The sequence below is a fragment of the Lytechinus variegatus genome, chromosome 11 (genome assembly GCF_018143015.1).
Source record: "Lytechinus variegatus isolate NC3 chromosome 11, Lvar_3.0, whole genome shotgun sequence".
Taxonomy (NCBI): Eukaryota; Metazoa; Echinodermata; class Echinoidea; order Temnopleuroida; family Toxopneustidae; genus Lytechinus; species Lytechinus variegatus.
In genome coordinates this window covers 33,545,577-33,565,724 of record NC_054750.1, presented here as the reverse complement: position 1 = coordinate 33,565,724, position 20,148 = coordinate 33,545,577, and the positions used below count along the sequence as shown (strand labels likewise).

Here is a 20,148-nt window from a genome sequence, read left to right as displayed (position 1 = left end):
TGGTATCTTATGAAAAGCAAACAGGAAGGAAAAAAAAAAAGCTGGCGCGAAACGGGATTTTGAATAGCGCCAGCTTAAGTCGCACTATAACCACATTACAACGCAATCTCTAAGCGCTAAGCTCACTCAACTCTCGCTCAGCGGCCGGTGACAAAATATTACCGAGTATGCTTGGCGTCTCTTTTAAATTAGCCAGGGAACTTCACTACTTTGAATCGAGAATAAAGTCAAAACTATGTCATGAAGGTGGGTGCTTTGTTATGGACAACATTTAATAAATATTGCAATAATCGCTTCCCATTACCCGCGGCTCATACCCCTAAAAATATTGCAATAATCGCCTGGGCGGCTAAACGCCTGGGCGGCCACTCGATGTGTTGTGAACTGGCAGACATCGTACATGTACGGGACGGGTTACGGCGGGCTGGCTCAGACCCGTCACCGTGTATAAACCGCACCCCCGACTTTTGCTTCTATCCCGCCGAGAAAAAGGTGCGGTTAATACACCGTTACTTACGGTACAATTAAGTTTTCTAGTTCTAAAGCTCCAACCCTTCCTCCTGTTTATGGAATTGATGTAATTGTATCAATAATAATGTAATGAAAACCAGGAAGATGGAGTGAGGTAGTGTTCCTTTATGCACAATTGGAATGTGTGAGTGGCATTCTTTCTGAGCCAAATACTGTTGTTGCAAACCATAAACTCCCAAATCATCGGAAGAGTTTCAACTTGACATTGATCCTTGCTTTGAATTACCGGGATATACTGAGATTTATTTTAAAGGTAAAAGAAAGTAATCAACAGCAAACAATTATTTCATGAGAAAATCTTTAAAATCAAGGTTAATTGCCATCACATTATCATACATGTAGATCTAGTTCTGGTACATTGAAATCAAATCATCTTTGTGAAATCATGAAATCTCAGCTGAAAACTGATTATTCTGATGATAACTAACAAAAAAAAGACATGTGGGACAGTGTATTAATATTGCGTAGAAAAATAATTGACATTTTATGGAATTATGTGATTGTTTTGCTAATTTTTCAGCATTTACACTTTTATTTCCAGAGCCCATTTGGCACATATTTGTTTTGTATATCTAAACTAATGGGTGGTTATTTAATTGGTTTCTGATCGAACTCATTTTGAGATCATTACAACAACTGGTATTCATCTTTAACTCAATTGCACCTACATACCCGTCTGGATATCAATTTTACTAATAATCAGTACTATTGTAAGGGTGCCGTTAGTGCTACCAATACATTTTAAATGACATCATGGATCTTTCGTTCATGCATTTCAAAAGCATGTGAAAATTAATTCTTTCTCTGTCAATTTTATTCATAGGTTGCAGCCTTACTGGAGGAGAAGAATGCTCTCCAACTTGAAAATGAACATCTCACACTCAAGCTAGATCAAGGAGATACGTTTGGGGATCCAAGGTACTGTTGTTGATGATAATGATGAGGATGGTGGTGATGATGATGACGAGGATGATGATGAGGGTGATGAAGATGATGACAATGAAGATGACAATGAAGATGATGATGATGACAATGATGGTGATGATGATGATGAAGATGACGACGATGAAGGAGAGACAGGAAGCAGTTTATATCATGATATCTGTGATGCTGGTGGTGGAGGTATTGATGATAATTGTCATGTTAACAATGGCAAGGATGGTGGTGGCAGTGGTGATGCGGGTGGTGGTGATGATGGTTGTGATGATGATGATGTTAATGATGAAGATGATGACAATAATGATGATGATACTTATTGTAGTAATAGTGATGATGATGGTGGTAATGGTTATGACAAGTGGCAAAGATGACGATTGCATCCATCCCCAACCCCGCCCCCGCCCCCCTTCCCATCACTAATACCAGTTCAACTGTTTTATTGATGCAGCACTCCAGCAGGAAGGAGGTACCAACATCTCCAGGTGACCGTGGAACAGCTCCAGGAGGAGATGTTTCGAATGGAGAGTACCAGGGATGACTACAGGATCAAAGTGGACATGCTGGAGAGGGAAAACATGGAGCTAGTCCACAAGGTAAGTCAGTTGAGCAGCAGGAAATAGCCGTTGGCTTGTCCCTGATGAACAAACATCCTTGCATTTAAAGAGGTAGCGTCAGAGCTTCAATGAATACCATCAGCTCTGAGCTGCTCAATACAACATTTAGATCCTGTAGTCTTGTGATACACATCCTATAAAATGATTACAAAGTAATTACTTTAATCTTCTCATCATTGATACCCAGAAACTAGTCTGCTGGGCAAATCTTTCACTCGAGTTAAGGGTCTGAATGTGCAGCCTACTCATGCCTTGTGTACTGAATGCTCTCAGCAAGTTTTGTATGTGTTAGTCTTTGCATGGAGGCACACTTGTTGATCAAAGTTCCAATGAGGGTCTGTGCCTGCAGACTAACCAGAAACTATGCTTGCAAAGAATAATAAGATCATAGAATGATTCAAATATGTGTCTTCTTCTGATACAGATGAAAAGACCCTTGTAGTTAATTAATTTATATCTTTTTCAAATATCAAATAAGATTTTATATAAGATTTTATACATCAAGACTATGCTTGAGCATAGGAGTCTATAAGAGGACCCCATTTTGCCACTGACCTTCTGGGGTACAGCGTCCCTTTAAAAGGCCTAGTAATTTTGTCTGTTGGCAAGCCTTAAAGACAGATTATTGAATCGCCTCATAGGGAGCTTATTGGACCATAACATCCTACCATCTGCTTTTATGCTATGTTACTGGCCATAGGTTATTTTTATCATAAGATGCTTTGTGGATACACAGTTTATGGCAGGCATATTTAAGATTAAACCTTCTTCTGGTATATGGGATTTAATTTAACTGTCTTAAATGATGAGGAAATGTTCGGTATATGATTTAGGAATCATCAAAATGATAAGAAATTTGCTTGATTTTGCTAGGAGTCATATGCATTACACACAGAATGCATGCACAGAACCACACAAACAACTACATATATTCAGTTGTTTTTGTATGATCCATTTTACAGTTATTAATAACATGACCATTTTTACCTTACACACAAAATTATTTTGCTTTGTCCATGCTATTGCTAATCGCCCAGCATTGCTCTCATGCATTCAGACATTTTATACTCTAGCTCTACATATTAACTATAGCACCTTTTTAACTCCAGGGCCATGTTGCATAAAAGTTATACTATTATGGTAACTTTGCCATCCAATGGTAAATTGCATGGAATCCTTGATTTTGATTGGCTGTTTATCGGCGTTACCTGGGTAGTTATCATTGGATGGCAAAGTTACCATAATAGCTTTTAATGCAACGGGCCCTAGATGCATATGCATAAAGAATATTCAAAGCTTGTATTAGTGTATGTAATGCTTTTGAAGTTACCTTGAATTTCATCTGATATAAAGGAAGGATCTCATGAAGGAATGTACAAGATTGCATGATTCCCCCCCCCCCATTGCAAGAAGTCCACAACTTGGTTCCCATACACCCTTGCCAAATCTTTAAAGATGATTTAGTGGGGATTTTTAAAACGTCTCTTTACAATTCAGTCCCCCGATAAAATGATCACAGAGTTTTATTATCATTATTTCATTCGGCATTTCAACAACAAAAACAGTTTACAATCAATACAAGAGAATATAGAATTACAAAGTGAAAAGGGTTGTTTACAGAACAAGTCCAGGTTGCCTGGAAAAGGAAAAAGGTAAATAAATTACTGTAGCCCGCAGGCTATCCTCCCCGACCTGGACTTGTATGTTAACACCCCAAGAATAGAAACATATATATAGATTATTATAGAACAAGATTAAATCTTTCCCTTGACCTCCAGAATGACGAGCTCCAGACCCTAGCAGAAGAAGCGCGTTCCTTGAAAGACGAGATGGATATTCTCAGGCATACCTCAGACAAGGTCAGTAAATATGAAGCAACCATCGACACACTCAAGAAGAAGCTGGAGGATCTAGGTGATCTGAAGAGGCAAGTCAAGATTCTTGAAGACAAGAATACCATGTACATGCAGAACACCATGGAACTGGAAGAGGTTTGTTCATTGAGTTGTTAAGATGACTCTTTTTCTTTAGTTGCTATGTATTTCTGTATGTCCCTCTACATATATTTTAAATACATGCAGCACTACATAGATGCAACTTTAGGTAACATTAAAAAGGAATTGTCAGATAACTTGAGGAGAATCATTCCATCCACATTTTTTTTTCTCTCAAAATTATTAAAGTTGGAATTAAGTAATACAAATTTTTACCAATCTGAGGTGACATAAACTTTAGGAACTTTGTTTGATTTACGTTATGTTGTCCCTTTCCAGATTAAAAGGCCATTTGATTAAAGTTGATCATTGCACTCCTTAAGTTTGGCAAGAAATGAAAACGATAAAACCTTTGTTTCAAAATGCAAATAACTTTTCATAAAAATCCTGGTATTATTCTTGTTTGACTCATGTTATACCCATATGTTTATATATTTTTCTCCAGGAGACAAAAGTGGCTAAAAAGAGACCCCAGGGCCACGTCTTACAAAGATTTACATTCATCAGATCAACCTCAAGTATAGAGAAATCCATCAATGTCATAATTTGTTTCTTTAGGAAAGCTGTGCAATGTCCTCTGGAAACAAAGAGACGCATACTGAACTGTCAAGAAAACAATGAATGTATGAATATACATCATATGTAGAAAATATTTTGAACAAACATGTATGTAATTTTAGATGTTGACCTTGCTGGCCATCCATGGTTAGAGTTGATTGCATGCGTAGTAACTCTTTGTTAGATGGGGCCCAGTAGTTGCCAATTCAAGGAGCTTATGCAGTTTAATTTATACTTTTATGGTAAAGTTATTCAATTTCATGTGACAGGATTTATTTTGTTTTTGTTCATTTAGGAGCTGAAGAAAGCAAACGCACTCAAGAGCCAGTTAGAGACCTACAAGAGACAGGTCCACGAGCTCCATTCCAAGATGTCCGAAGAAACAAGACGAGCAGACAAGGCAGAGTTTGAATCCACAAGAGCACAGGAGAAAACAACTCAACTACAAGCAGAGGCAGAGGTAGGAGACAGAGATATTTCTATTTGTGAATGATCACTAGCTGACCATAAGTTATGTTGTTGCCAATTTGCTGCACAATTGCATGAAGCTGATGAATATGAAAATTTGTTATTAGAGACTCATAATAAGACTCATAATACCTTATGAATAATCTCCATGCTTGTTGAAAGTTGAAGATTTGATTAAAAACTAATACATGTACTTCTTAGAAAGGTAGGTTTTAACACTGATTTTGATCTGTTGAGGTCTGTTATTTATCTGATACTATGGGAAGAAGCTTGCAATCGTTGAAAACTGAGTGATCATAAACCTATAAAACAACAGCTTGTCTTACAAATGAAAGTGTATTTCATTATATCCTCACTTGTATCTATTTCTTCTGCAGAGGTTGAGGCTAGAAAGAGATTCTCTGAAGGAAACAAATGAAGAACTGACCTTGAACCAGCTACAAGGAAGTGCCTTTGGTGATGGTGAAGTCATCAACAACCCTGAGATTGGTTCACCAGGCCTGACTGCTATGTTACCGCCTGAAGTCAGGTAATTCCTCCTGGTCATCCATAAGTCCACCCCAGAAAATATTGATTTGAATAAATAGAGAAAACTCAACCTCTAGCAAAATGCTGAAAATTACATCAAAATCGGATGTAAAATAAGAAATTTATGGCATTTTAAAGTTTTGCTTATTTTTCCTAAAACAGTGATATGCACAACTTAAATGAGACATTCCATGATGTCCCTCACTATTTCATTTGTTTTTATCGTTTGAATTATGCAATACTTCATTTTTTTTTTACAGATTTGACAATAAGGACCAACTTGATAAATTATTATAGTATTTAACCATGCTCATTCCACATGTTCAGGGAGGAATTAATCGTTGTTTCACTTGACAATGAGGAGAAAAATAGAGTATTCCCTATTTCATATAATATATAAAAAGAAATAGTGAGTGGATGATGCCATCACTCTCATTTGCTTACCCACCAGGATGTGCATATAACTGTTTTGTGAAATTAAGCAAAACTTTATAATGTCATTACTTTCTTATCTTACATCCGATTTTGATGAAATTTTCAGTGTTATGTTTGTTGGATTTTTCTCTATTTACTCTTTTTGTTGGGGTGGACTTGTCCTTTACGATTTTTGTATTTTACGCATGATATAAGAAAGGACACGTCCGTGTGCTGAATTGGATTACCAAATGCTCATAATGATGGGCAAATGTATATAATTTTTGCAACCTATTGGGTACCCATTTAACACCTTGAAGTGTTGCAAGACTGACACCTTGACAAGGGACGCTCGTGCTGCACACATTCCCCTCAAATTGAAAGGCAAGAGTTTTAACCAATAGTACCCCAAGAGGGTTCTATTATCCTTGTTAAGATGTCAAATCTGTGTGTCTCAAAAGTTCTATATTGGAGTTAGGACATAAGTAGCAACCTCCTTATGCCAAGAACATGGAATAATTTTGCATTACAAATTTGAATAGCATTTTTGGTCATAAGAGAAAAGCTCTCAACTAAGTAATGTACAGTCCTATGTAAAAATATGCTATACAAAAGACTTTATGCTTAGCAGTCTTTCAAAAATGTGGAGCGAATTGCGATGCGATGCCAGGAAAATTATTCCTTGAAGAATGAGATTTCTATAGGCATTAGGAGACTGCTTTCTGAAAATAAGATGTTTACACTATCCAGCACTTCCTGAGCTGCTCTCATGTGTTTTAAACTGTGAGATACAAGGATTTGTGGTGATGCTGATGGTATTCACGCACATCGCTGCTTCCACCAACTATCCCCCGCTTTCATTGATTCTTTTTATCACGTATCAGAGAGAAGATGATTCGGTTACAGCACGAGAATAAGATGCTGAAGATGAAGCAAGGTGAGACCGCCGATGAGCAGACGCAGCTATTACAGAGCCTCTTGGAAGACTCCAATGCAAGGAAGAGTGACCTGGAATCTGAGAACAGGTAGGAGTTACCGTTTTTAAGATTTTGTTTCAACCAAAACAGGAGCACTCAAATTTTCCCATTTATTTAAGATAACAAATAAATCATCCCATACATGTATATGATTTTGTGTGGTGGGATATGGGTGTGTGTATGGGTGCAAGAGCAATATGGTTCTCAGTGTTTAAATATAAGAATGCTAAACATGTCTTAATAAAAGAGAGTGAGGGAGACACACCCGAGCAGTAAGAGTCGTGTTGCGAGTAGGACTCCAATATTGGCAGGCCCGTTGTCCCCATTGAACTGGGGTGGCCAGATTCAACCCAAAATTGAAGCAATCTCCCCCACCCGTTCCATCCACCCTTCACGACTCAGTGCATACTCCATCACCATTTCAATCCATTATTTACATCTTGGACAGACCTTCAATGTCACATTGCTAAAAACATGAAAGAACTCAGTTACCAACACTTCTTGCTCATGGCACTGCATGAGCGCAGTGGCCACAAGTATTGATCTCTGGACATTCATGTGTGTAGTCAGGCGCCTAGACCACTTGGCAGAAGCGTCTCCATCTGTCTCGTATTAGCTTTTTGACAAATAATTTTTTTTTTTAACATTTTCTGTCTCGTTCCCAAAAGAATCTGCAATCAGCGAATCCTAGCACTAGAAGCAGAGATGGAAGAACTGAAACAACAGCAACAGAGAGAAGGAGTATCGTCGAACGTCGTAGGCGAGGTAAGCATAGTCGCTTCAGTCCCATATATGTCTTTCTGTGCAGGCACAACAGCGTGGCTGAGCCATGCACCACCTGATAGGATCATTACCACAAACACACACATCTCATGTATCATAACCAAGATCTGGGGCCCCGTCTTACCAAGGATGGCGATTTATCCGATCAACCACAACTATGGAGAGCCAGCAACATCAACATCCAAAATGCATGTTTTAAATATTTTCTAGATCTTAATAATGTAAACCCAAACATCCATAATTGTCTGGTCAGTTCAGAGTGTTTTCGCTTTGTTTACAAAAAGAACAAAATTGAACTATTATGGATTTCCATGTAGTTGTGATTGATTGAATCAATCGTAACTCTTTTGTAAGACGGTGCCCTGTATTCTGTCTTCAACCTCCTTGTTACAATTGTGATGCAACTTGCATGCAATTAGCTTACTTGACAAAGACAGCTATTTCTTGTATTGTGTCTGAATTACTATGGTGCAGTGTTGGTATTCATGTATGTATAAAAATGAATGACATATTCCAAATGTATATACATGTAGATTAGATCTGCCTCTTTATTTAGTTCCTTATATCTTTAACAATGAATTTTCTTACCAGTTTATACATTATATGATATTAGGACATCAAGATTAATTTCAGGCATATTTATTTTCCATCTTGGCTGAGGATAAACTAACACATTGATGAAGGTATAATACTACTAATATTTTTATTGTTAGATATATATGTATCAGAATACTTCTCTTATTCTTAGGCAGCAATCTTGCTATTCCTTTTCAGTTAGGCAAAATTGTTAACTCGTAGTTTGTATGACTATTCAATATGCATTCTACCAGAATATATTCTCTGTATCTTTCTCTGTACTTGAAATGTTAACAGAGAGTGCCAAGACTTTTTATATATGTGCATTACAAGTAAATAATTCTCCCTAAGATCAGTTTTAATATCTATGAACCCAAAGACAGGGCTGGGGCACTTCAGCCCCCACCTTCAAAAGAAAAAAAAAAAAAGAACACTGCAAATTTTGAAAGGTGACCCCATAAAAATGAAAGCTGAGGGCACTTTATTAGCCTCCAAAATGTATCAACACCCATGTAAATGACTGAAAAGCCCACACAAATGCCTTTAAAAAGTAATTTTTAATAGGCAGAATTTGAATTGTCATACAATGATTTAAAACAAAAATAAATGTATTGGAGCTGTTTGATACATGCCCCCCCCCAAAAAAAAAAAATTAAGAATGATATTTTGAATCTCTCCTGTTATCTGAATACTGTATCTTTGTCTGTATATGTATGTCTCTGTGAGGTATGGACTGTTTGCATGCTGACTGGGAGTGGCTTTCCTTTTCAGTCTTAGGGTACATATATATCTCGGGGTGTCTCGTATTACTGACCATAAACTTACGCACGACCTTGCACATGTTTGTACAAGTTTTTAGGTGCTAAATTTGATATTCGGTCTTATTTTCTCCTCATGAGTTGAATCATGATCGTCGTAAATGAAAATTTGTATTAATGTTTATCTGAGCTTAAAAGTTATCATTTCCTCACAATTTGACCAATTTTATAGGAAATTCAGTCCAAATTTGATAAAACATTGGGGAATATTCAAGGTATTTAATTTATCAGAAGGGCATGTTCTGGTTGTGCGTAAAAGTTGTTTGTAATAGGAAAGAGCTTATTTGAAACACCCCGAAGATATAGGATAGGTTCACAAGTGTGGCATTTTCATCAGGTTGACTGAAATTGAAAACGTAAGAATTTCAGATTGAAGATGTGCGCCACACTTTGGAACTGTCCCCTTACAATGTACCGCAGTCGTACTAACCCTTGGGTTCTAATCTCTCTCTGTGGTGCAGTCTTCCCTGGGAAAGTATCCACCACCACCACCATCATCATCATCATCGATTGCAGACATATCAAATGAGGTACTCACTTGCCCCTTGTTGGCCCAAATTCACAAAGCTGGTTTTGAAAACCCACGGTTAAATCCATGGTTATGCAGATTTTCTGTATAAATTACGCTTAATTTACCACGTATCGGGCGCGTGTACTAAAAATGTCCCATGCTCTTGCACGCTTTTGTCACAGTACGCCACATTGACGCCTGTTACCATGGTTAGATACACTATTTTATTCATGAGTCTACTGTTTGAAGAGTGGACTCATGAATAAAAACAGTGGATTCCTTGATAAAATAGCATGGATATCCACCGCAACAGGCTTCAATTTGGCGCACTGTGACAAAAGCGCGCATCAGCATTGGACATTTTTTTAACATACGCCATAAAATTAGCGTAATTTCTACAGGAAATCTGCATAAATAATGGACTCAACCGTTGGTTTTCAAAACCACCTTTGTGAATTCGGGCCGTTATGTTCCCACCCACTCTAACTATTCTCACCCACCCACCTTGCTTGTTGGAATGTTGTGTTGCCTCTTGGCCTGCATTTGATTTCTTTATACTAATCCCACCTATTGTAAAATATGTTATGTTTTTGTAACAAAACGTATCATCAATGACATCCTCTGTGGCGATTTGATTCCTCCACTGTGGAAACTGCTGTTCAGTTAATTGCATGTACATGTGCATTCTTGCAGGGTGCAACAAATTGTGGATTGACAAACATTATCTTTAAAAACCTAGTAATTTAAGAAAAGTAGTGTTCATTCTATCAATCTAATTGATAACCTAAAAATAATTTGCGAATTGATAAATTAATTGGGATATGAAATGAAAATTTGCTTTTATAGGCAATAGGAATTATAATTGAATGTCAGTGCTACTGATTATTTTGGTATCAAATTCTCCATAACACCAAACAATAAGTTATGTGTAGTACATGTATATCCTTTTGTTTGTAATCCCTTTAAATGTACATAACACCACACAAATCCCCATTTTGCAATTTCAATTTAAGAAGGTGTTGCACAAAACTTTATTTTGTAATCAATTGCATGTTTGCAATGTAATTGATAAATTCATTTAAACTTCATGTATATAGAAATGTTTTCTGTTTTGAGTGGCAGACCTAGCCTCCGTCACACAAAGGTTTGCGGTCAGTCCAGGTCAGTATTTTAAACAGAAAAGGCATGCAACAATGATCTTGATTGGTCTTTGGTATTTAACGATCGATTCCAAACCTTGTGTCACAGAGCCCAACAATCAATTGTAATTCAAAATTTATGATGGATGTCGGGGTCTGAAATTTACTTACTTCTGGGTGTTCATTGCAAGTTTCTTGCAGTGCCCCTCAAGAGGGTCTTGCAAGGGACTTTATAAATTGCAAATATGCAATAGATCATCTTTATTTCAAGACATGATTTGGGGGACCTGAAACTGACTTTCATTGCAGAGGATTCACAATACAGTGCGCCATCTATTGGTTGCAGCGGACAAGCCGAAATTCGCAATTCCTCATGGGGAAACAGTCAGTCGACATCTGTTGCACGCACTAGTAATAAAGTGCATGGGATTATTTAGCGCTGACAGATTGTTTACCAGGGTCCAGCAGGTGGGAGAGGAATTTGCCCGCTTATTTCTGAATGAAATTTAGACCGTTTTTGGTGAATTCCCGCCATATGGTTTTCATTTGTGAAGCATTGCAGTCACATTACAGTAAACATGCACTGTGCGCTGCCTGTGTGTGATGACGACAAGTTAGACAGTCGGCCTGTTCGCAGCAACCGATAGATGGCGTGCAATATTGTGAATCCACCGAATTGATGGCAAGTTTCTTGTGATTGATACATCGTAACACCCCCTAGAGAATTTGCTTATCTCCTCCATCTACTGATATCAATTGCTCACTACTAATATTGGATACTTTATTTATTTTTTTGCAAATCCACAATTTAGTGCTGCATTTTAATTACACAATTCTTCACATGCCTACTTATACGAGTTTGTTTGTTATCATATGAATTATCCTTTATAACAACATGTGTTTATTCCCAATACAATATTTATTGGTTTATTTCAGTGCTCCCCTGTATACCCATTATTGTCTTTTGCTTTGATAAGTCTGACTTTTGTTTATATTGTCATTCTTCGTGAACTGGCTATTTTTCTAGACTTTCTAATCAGCTGGACCTGGCCCCTATGAAAAGATGCTGTATATTTTTTCTATTAAACTCCTCAACATGTATGCATTCAAGGAATTAATCCTGCTGGGTACCCATTCACCTCACCTGGGTCGAGTGCAGCACAGTGTGGATAACTTTCCGGTCTCGACCTAGTCTCAATGTGGGTGCGTCATGGCCTAGTGGTTCTGACTCTCACCTTTGAAACATGGTCGTGGGTTTGAATCCCAGGTATGGCACGTTTTCCTTCAGCAAGAAATTTATCCACACTGTGCTGCACTCAACCCAGGTGAGGTGAATGGGTACCTGGCAGGATTAATTCCTTGCATGCATTGAGCGCCGGTGATGATAGCTCGAGCTAAAGCTTGGGTAATAATAGCAGCGCTTTGTATCCTCAGGCAAAAAGTGCTTTATAAATCTAGCCATTATCATTATTATTAAATTTTAACTTTTCAATATTTTGTTGGAGTGGTGCTCTCTTTGTATAAAACAATTTTTTTGGGGGGAGGGGGAAGCTGATTATTTGGTACGGTCTATGCTTGTATTCCTTGACTTGAAAGACAAATTGTGCCACATATCAGCCGTGGCCACAACTAAAGGTCGGCAAAATGCACAGTCATTTTTGGCCCTGCACTTTGCCTTATGAGTATGTACAGTGGATTTGGCCAGGGCATGCCCCATCTACTCTTTCACTGTCAATGGGACCTGAGATTAAAACGATATTTTGTGATTATTTGTAATTATTATTATGATTATTATCATTTGTGAAAATACATATATTATATACTGCTACATGTATACTAACATGTTTTAGTTATTTCATTTCCAATTTAATCCATGCATGATATATGACTAATTGATGTTTAATTGATTTGTATTATTTATTATGCATTTGTATTTACTTTCCCCCATTTTCAACCCTGCATCTTTCCCCCCACCTTTCCCCATTTTTATCCTCTTTATACCCTAATTAATCCCATACAATCATCCTCTCTCTGTTAATCCCCTTCTGCCAAACATTCAGTTTGTGAGTATGACTTGACTATTTGAGATTTGATTTAGAATCATTTGTGTGGCTTTTGCTCTTTGTGAGTCCATTAATTAGGGGAGCTATTGCGGTGTTTGCTTCTCTTTTTTGTGCTTTATTTCTTCCAATTTATCAACATGTATTCCACTTTGGCTGTTCGCAATGACCATAGATACCCTTTTGATAATAATATCCACAAAAATAATTACAATATATATATATATCAGCATCGGGCACTTTTTTTTAAAGAAGCAAAGAGGCTGGGACATTGTCAGATGCAATGAAAATAACCTTCATTTTTAATGATGATAAATTGTATATGCCTCCAATTTAATTACTTATTTCTCCCATACTATGGGACTATACAATGAGGAGACAATGGCAGTGTATGGTCCTCCTTAGCACACAAATAATAATTATGTGAGGGGGCTTTCTATAAAAGAAGGTCAAATGTGATATCAGTCAGTGACTTTGGTATTGTTTTGCATATTACATTTATTCACGCATGTGCATACATTGCATCATTTCACTTATTTTCTGGAAGGGACGTTAATTCTTCCCCCTCCCCCCCACCCATGTTCAAACATGCTCCAAACAAGCTCACTAGCATGCTGTGTTCAGAAGTATTGATACAATTTTGATACATGCAGGGTTAAATACAAGTAAGATTAATATTAAGGTTTGCCGTTTATTCCGGTATTAAAGTTTGTGCTCAAGCATTTTTATCAGTTTTGAAGAAGACGCAATCTATGTTGCTGTGCATTGTGTGCTATAACATTAAGTTGTAAATTCTTAATTTTCTCTTTATTTTCCCTTTTAAAATCGACTATTTGTATTTCCATTTCACTGTGTTATTTTATTACTGTTAATAGTACGCTTAGCCATCATTATTCACTCTCTGTAATATAAACATTTCCTATATTTCCTGATAAAAAAATATTGCTCTTTACACTAATTGGGTATATAAAAACATATCCTTTGTTGTAATTGCTATTGTTGTTTGAAGAGTTGAATCATTTATTCTGGTTACCTGTAAGGGTGAAGTCGAGGCCGGCATTCAAGGCCGGCAAATGAGACAGGCGGGACGAAGGTCACAGGGCAGGTGGATAAGATAACCGTAATCTTGCCATAATGTGACTTGGGCTGCATTCGGGCAGATATTTTCAAAATTAGAATTACAATTGTCTGAGGCTTTTCTTTCCGATTGGAAAACAAAAATGCATTTCTTCTTTATCAGTAAAAAAAAATTCTTCTTACAGCATGAATATTGTGCATGGTTATGGCTCTGCGTAACCATAGTTGAACACAGCAGAGATTCTCAATGATACTAGCATGCCATTATATTGGCCTACCTCCTAGTACAGACATGCACTGATTGCAAACACGACATATAATTCCTACATGTAGGACAAACTTCACAATACGGTGTGCAGTTGCCTAATGTGATTTATTTGAGGAATATGTAGAATTAATGAAAAATCACATAAATACTCCCGCAAAATGTAATTGACTCCAAAAATTCATTGTCATTGCTCTCTTTCAAAAGATAGCATCATGCCTTCAAAATATGCGTGCATGCTTGAAAAATATATGGCGGGGGGAGGAGAGGGCTTAAATCGGGAGGGGGATTCAATTTTTTGTTTACTTGTTGGCTAAAGAGGACATGACCATACATGATTTTAGTTTGTAGGAGTCGTATGCGGATGATTCACCGCTTCCATGTCATGACATTTGCTCCGGCGACGATTGCTCCTTTGCAAATTCCGCACATCAATGGAATGACCAACCTCAACCCTAATGACCAACTATACCCTATCCTAAATCTAACATAAGACCCTATTGCAAGCCTAACCCTTTTATCTTAGATGAAATAAAGCTCGGAGCGATTGTCGCCAGATCAAATGTCATGTCCCTGATTCACCAACCTCCTTTTCTATACGTATAAAAAATGTATTTCTTCATGTAGCCTTCTCTTTCTCAGCAAACGCTATCACTCTCATTAAAGGGGGCTGTCACACCTGAGAGCATTTTAATGAGTGTTTTAATGAACATTTGCCAATGTACATACTGAAAACTATTTCCTAATTATATTTTACTTGTTATTGAGCATTCCATTCTTGTTATCACAATAGTCTGTTGTCAAGTCTGTTGTCAATATGCAAAATGTCACGGCACCAAATTTTGTTTTTGTTTTTGCAGGAGTTTATTTATTGTAAAGTCATAACAAATTATAATCGTAGTACGACATTAAAGTACATTGCAATGTGCCATTTTTATAGCAGAGTAACTACAAAATTTAGACATAAATACAATTTGAGCATAAGACAAACTAATGAAAAACAATTGCAGAGAAATGGAATGAAATGAGAAAATGGCTTTCCCTATGTACAGTACGTATGTCAGTATTTACTGGTTACAATATCCAGGGTCCCATTACACAAAGGTTAGCAATCAATCATAGCTTGATTGTTACGATTGATTGTACTTTGTAGTCAATGCAATCAATCATAGAAAGCATATTCTACGATCATTGCTAAGCTTTGTGTTATTGGCCTCAGGTGTGACAGCCCATTAATGCTAATATCGGTGACTGGGGTGCTACTTTCTACTTATCAGTTTGAATAGACACTGCTCATACTACCATATCGCTTTATGCAAAACATAGTTGTCTACACATTTATGCACTTTTGCACTTTAGCCAACAGTTGATCTATAAAGAAATGGTCAATTTTGGAATTAAAAAAAATATATAGTTGTGTGTGCGAGAGCAAAGCCTTAAATATTGAAATGTACATGTACTCTGTAGAAATGACGAAGTACATGAACGTGTCTAGTGCAACAAAAAAGCCTGTAATAATTATAAACATTTAATACTTTGGTATGAAAGTATAGAAATATAGTAATCAATGCAAGTATAGTGTAGCTAAATGATCACACTTGTTCACAGATCATTAATATAATCAAAATTCATGTATTTATTGGAAATGTTTGAGTAAAGGGGGTTATTCATGACCCTTTCAAGGGTCAGTATCTTGAACTAGATTAAATAATAACTCTATATTTATCATAAGGGTTTTTAAAGAAAAGGCAAAGCTCATTCATTGGTTTCGTAATTATTTAAATCACAACAAGAATATGGATGATCGAATATCAATCATAATGAAGTTTCTTTATATTTCTTCTTTAAGTTTCAGTTATTATAAAGATTCTGTATAATCACATGCATTTAAAATAGGTAATTTAAGTTTGCTATTTGTAGATCTGGAGAGCAAAAATTATTTACATGACAACCCTCCTGAGTCTTCACTGAATATTTTTTCCCCCCAGATAAATCAAATCTTTCCCATACATAAAGTACAGCATGATCTTTAAAAGTATCCATGTTTTGAATCAATTGTACTTAATTGTATTTCTCTTTCCCATTGCTCTCCCTCTTTTGAATAGAACCAAGAACTTAGGAAGAAACTGCAGGAACACAAGTAAGTTGAGTTAATTTGAACAAACAGTATTTAATCATCTACTGACAGAATTTGGTAGATTTTCTGTCAGATTTAGAGAAAAAAAATGGATGTTACAATGACTTATTATGATTATAAGTTTTCCTTCTTTCCACGTACTTTCAAAATGTGGAATCACCTACCAGGATCTAATATAAAGGGAACAAACACATTTGTGTTTTAGAGGCCATTCTTTCATTCATCCATGCATTGCAGCCTCCTGTTGGGTCTCTTATGATGTAATCCAAGAGGCAGTTTTTACTTGCACGGTGCACACTCACTCTTAATGTACTGTATATAACAAAAATAAGTGAAATTTCAGATTACTTCACCCTTACACCGATACACAGAATGTTTTCATCCCGGGATAGCTTTGAAGCTGCTGAAAGGGATTATTCTACAAGGTTCAAATTTCTCCTTAAACTTGTTTTTGCAACCTGAAAGTAAAGTACCAAAAATATTCAATATCATTAAGTCTTATATAGTCATATATGAATATATTCATACATGAATATTTTCCATTCTTAAATTTCATAGTTTAAATTACTTTGTTTCCATGTGAAATATATAATTGTATTCAGAATATATAATTTTGAGAGTTTTCTTCAATTGTTTCATTGTCTTTGCTTGTTTTTTTTTTATGCAGAGAGAAACTCAGGGAAAGCGAGACAGAATTATCAAGAAAGAAGGCACATATCGATGACTTGGAACCTAAATTTACAAATACCAGTGAGTGACCATTTTGTGAAATTATATTTAGAGATAGAGTGTTGAATCACAGCTTAACAGCACAAGATATTGTACATTCGTATAACCTTAATGCAAGGCAGCAAATGTTAATAATAAGAAAGAAAATGACAAGAACTTGTTCTTGTCATTTGTGCCAAGAGATCATAGATAGAAAGCTAAAGAATGCTCGCTGGGTAGAATTTTTGTTTTCGGGGTTGGGTGGGGTGCAGGGATCAGTTGTTCTTGAAAGCATTTTGGCCTTTAAAAAAATTCAATTTAAGGCCATAAAAAAATTATATATATTGGAAAAGATATAGCAATTTTCGTCCTTTACAACTGAAATCTAAGGTATCAATATATTATTTTAATTATTTGGGGGCATTGAGGCATGTAGCTTACAAACCTCCTTACTAAACATGCTACCTAATCAACGTCAGCCAGTATAAAAAAAAAAGAAGTATTGAAACAAGACAAAGTTGATTGAATTTCTCATTCATTTGAAAAAACAAATGCAGATGAACAAGTGCACAAGCTGAAAGACGTCTTACAGAAGAAAGAAGATGAGATGCGATCGATGGAGGAGAGGTATCGGAAGTACCTGGAGAAGGCAAAGTCCGTCATCAGAACCCTAGACCCTAAGCACAGCACCGGTGCCTCAACCTCCGAGATTCAACTTCTCCGGAGCCAACTTCAGGAAAAACAAAAGCTCATTGAGCATCTAGAGGTGAGGTCTAGTTCAATAGGATCCGGAGACATAGGGGCGTTTTAAGTAAATATTTGTAGTCAATTACACATATTTCTGTTTCAATTTACGATTGATAGATAAATGTTAGCTGTAGGAAATCAGTTAACGATCATTGTTGCAAGAGCGGGGGGGGGGTTCCACAAAGGTTTAAGTGGGACTTCAGTGTCATGCTTTAATGTCGACTTGATCTGTAACGCACAATCTTAATGAATAATATGCATTACTGCACGTTCGTCCTCTTTGCAAAATTTGATCAGTTATAGCTGGTGCAATAATATAATACCAAGCAATAAGTGCAATAGAGTCATGCATAAACAGCACGATATATTAGCGGACCTATTATTAATATTATCATGATTATACATGTATGCTCGGATATTTAAAATTGTGAATATATTCTGGAAAAGTAAAGGTATAGAGTCAGAAATTTCAGTCTAATGCAAAATACATGTAGTAATAATAATAATACAAAATTTTTATGTAGCGCAAATTACAGTTAAGTCTCTTCGCTTTAAAAAGGTAGTATGAGAGAGAAAGAAAAGGAAAAACAATCATATTGACCATAAATATATTATTATACATATTAACTTAAATACATCATTTTACATATTTTAGACTGAATTTTGAGAATTGGAAACCGGATTTGGAAACAAGTTCACATCACAACTGGAAATATATTTTACCGATAGTATTAATATCTTTCTACCTTTCAGCATGAGCGGGACAAGTCAAAGGTCACGAGAGACACTGAAGAAAAATTAGTTGTTTCAGCGTGGTATAATCTGGTAAGTTCTTATGATATGTTAAAGGGGAAGTTCACCCACCCTGACAAAAAGTTTCTTGTAAAAATAGCAGAAAAAATCATAAATAATATTGCCTAAGCTTTGAGGGAAATCCATCAAAGAATAAAAAAGTTATATTTTAATTACAGGTATTCGATTTGTGATGTCATATGTGAGCAGCTCTACTACATATATGGTAAAAAATCAATGATATGTCATTTTCTCAGAAAATTGAAAATTGTTTTTACTGTACCTTCCGAACATCAATAGACAAACCATTTCATATACGTTTCTAAAGAAAATTGAAATAAATTATTCAAAAATTGAAATTTATGCATTGTTTATGATTTCACAAATCTAAACTTTTAAATTCTAATCACTTTGATATTTATTGGATTTTTTTTTTTAAGGTGAACTTCCCCTTTAAAGCAATCTTTAATTAGGGTGATCTTCCCCTTTAAAGCAATCTTTAATTAGGGTGATCTTCCCCTTTAAAGCAATCTATAATTAGGGTGATCTTCCCCTTTAAAACAATCTTTTAATGTGATTCACACCGTCTACTGTATTATGGTTACTTCCTGTTAAAGTGTAAACCGACCTTGGTCATAAAATGTTGCGTGGGAAAGGAGAAAAATAAGTTAAACAGAATGGTGAAAGTTAAAAAGAAATCGGGCAAGCAATGAGAACGTTATGACGGTTTTAAAATTGAAATTAAGTATTAAAGCCTTGTTTTACCAACTTTTATTCCTCATGTTAACAACTTTAGTATAAATCTTTCATTAGTTGGATTTTTACCTATAAAATGCTACATTGAATAAATAAATAAATGAATAAATAATCAAATGAATAAATAAATAAATTAATTAATTAATAAATAAATAAATGAATGAATAAATAAATAAATAAAGATTGAGAGTGAGGGAGAGAACCAAACAGTTACTCAACAGTGACTATGGGAATAAATGAATTTGGTATTCACCGGGTTAAATAAACATGGTGATTGCTTTCCTCTCCTCCACCTCCTAGGGAATGCAACTCCATCGCAAGGCTGCCGAGGACAGACTGTCCCATACCAGCGGGGGCCAGTCATTCCTTGCCCGGCAGAGGCAAGCATCCAGCCGCAGATCTCAGGCCATCATGAACAGCAGTGCCAACTCCGCGAGATAACCAGGGCCCAACTCCTGCCTTTAATAGACAAATTAGAGACTTCTTTTTCATACAGAACCTCAGCATAATATGTAGAGTGCATTCATGTCCCACTGTTGGAAGAATTTGATTTACAAGCCCTCGCGTAATGTACACGTACTTTCGGCTGCAGTATTCTTGCAATTTTATTCAGCCATTGATATTGCATAAATTAATTACTATTACTCTACAGTGTACAGTACACAATGGTTGTGCAAGATATTGTTGCCTTTTGGTTATGGAAAGTGACCCATATTCTTACAGGTTTGGAATCTACATGTATGTTTCAAAACCATG

General features: G+C 36.2%; 1 protein-coding gene across 4 annotated transcripts in view; it reads left to right on the top strand.

The window, feature by feature from the left end:
* LOC121424003 (protein Hook homolog 3-like) overlaps positions 1-19,854 on the top strand; it is a 43,061-nt gene extending 23,207 nt beyond the window's left edge. Inside the window, exons 6-19 of one of the 4 annotated variants that reach the window (XM_041619566.1) lie at positions 1,355-1,449; positions 1,919-2,063; positions 3,863-4,075; positions 4,932-5,096; positions 5,482-5,633; positions 6,931-7,071; positions 7,692-7,788; positions 9,662-9,730; positions 11,709-11,711; positions 16,358-16,392; positions 17,057-17,139; positions 17,655-17,863; positions 18,598-18,669; positions 19,693-19,854. In XM_041619566.1, the coding sequence (XP_041475500.1) occupies positions 1,355-1,449; positions 1,919-2,063; positions 3,863-4,075; positions 4,932-5,096; positions 5,482-5,633; positions 6,931-7,071; positions 7,692-7,788; positions 9,662-9,730; positions 11,709-11,711; positions 16,358-16,392; positions 17,057-17,139; positions 17,655-17,863; positions 18,598-18,669; positions 19,693-19,833 (1,620 nt within the window). In that variant the 3' untranslated portion in view covers positions 19,834-19,854. Of the gene's footprint in view, positions 1-1,354; positions 1,450-1,918; positions 2,064-3,862; positions 4,076-4,931; positions 5,097-5,481; positions 5,634-6,930; positions 7,072-7,691; positions 7,789-8,604; positions 8,608-9,661; positions 9,731-11,708; positions 11,712-16,357; positions 16,393-17,056; positions 17,140-17,654; positions 17,864-18,597; positions 18,670-19,692 lie in introns of all 4 variants that reach the window. The other 3 variants (XM_041619567.1, XM_041619568.1, XM_041619569.1) reach the window with 3 other exon arrangements.
* Positions 19,855-20,148: the final 294 nt, after the last annotated feature.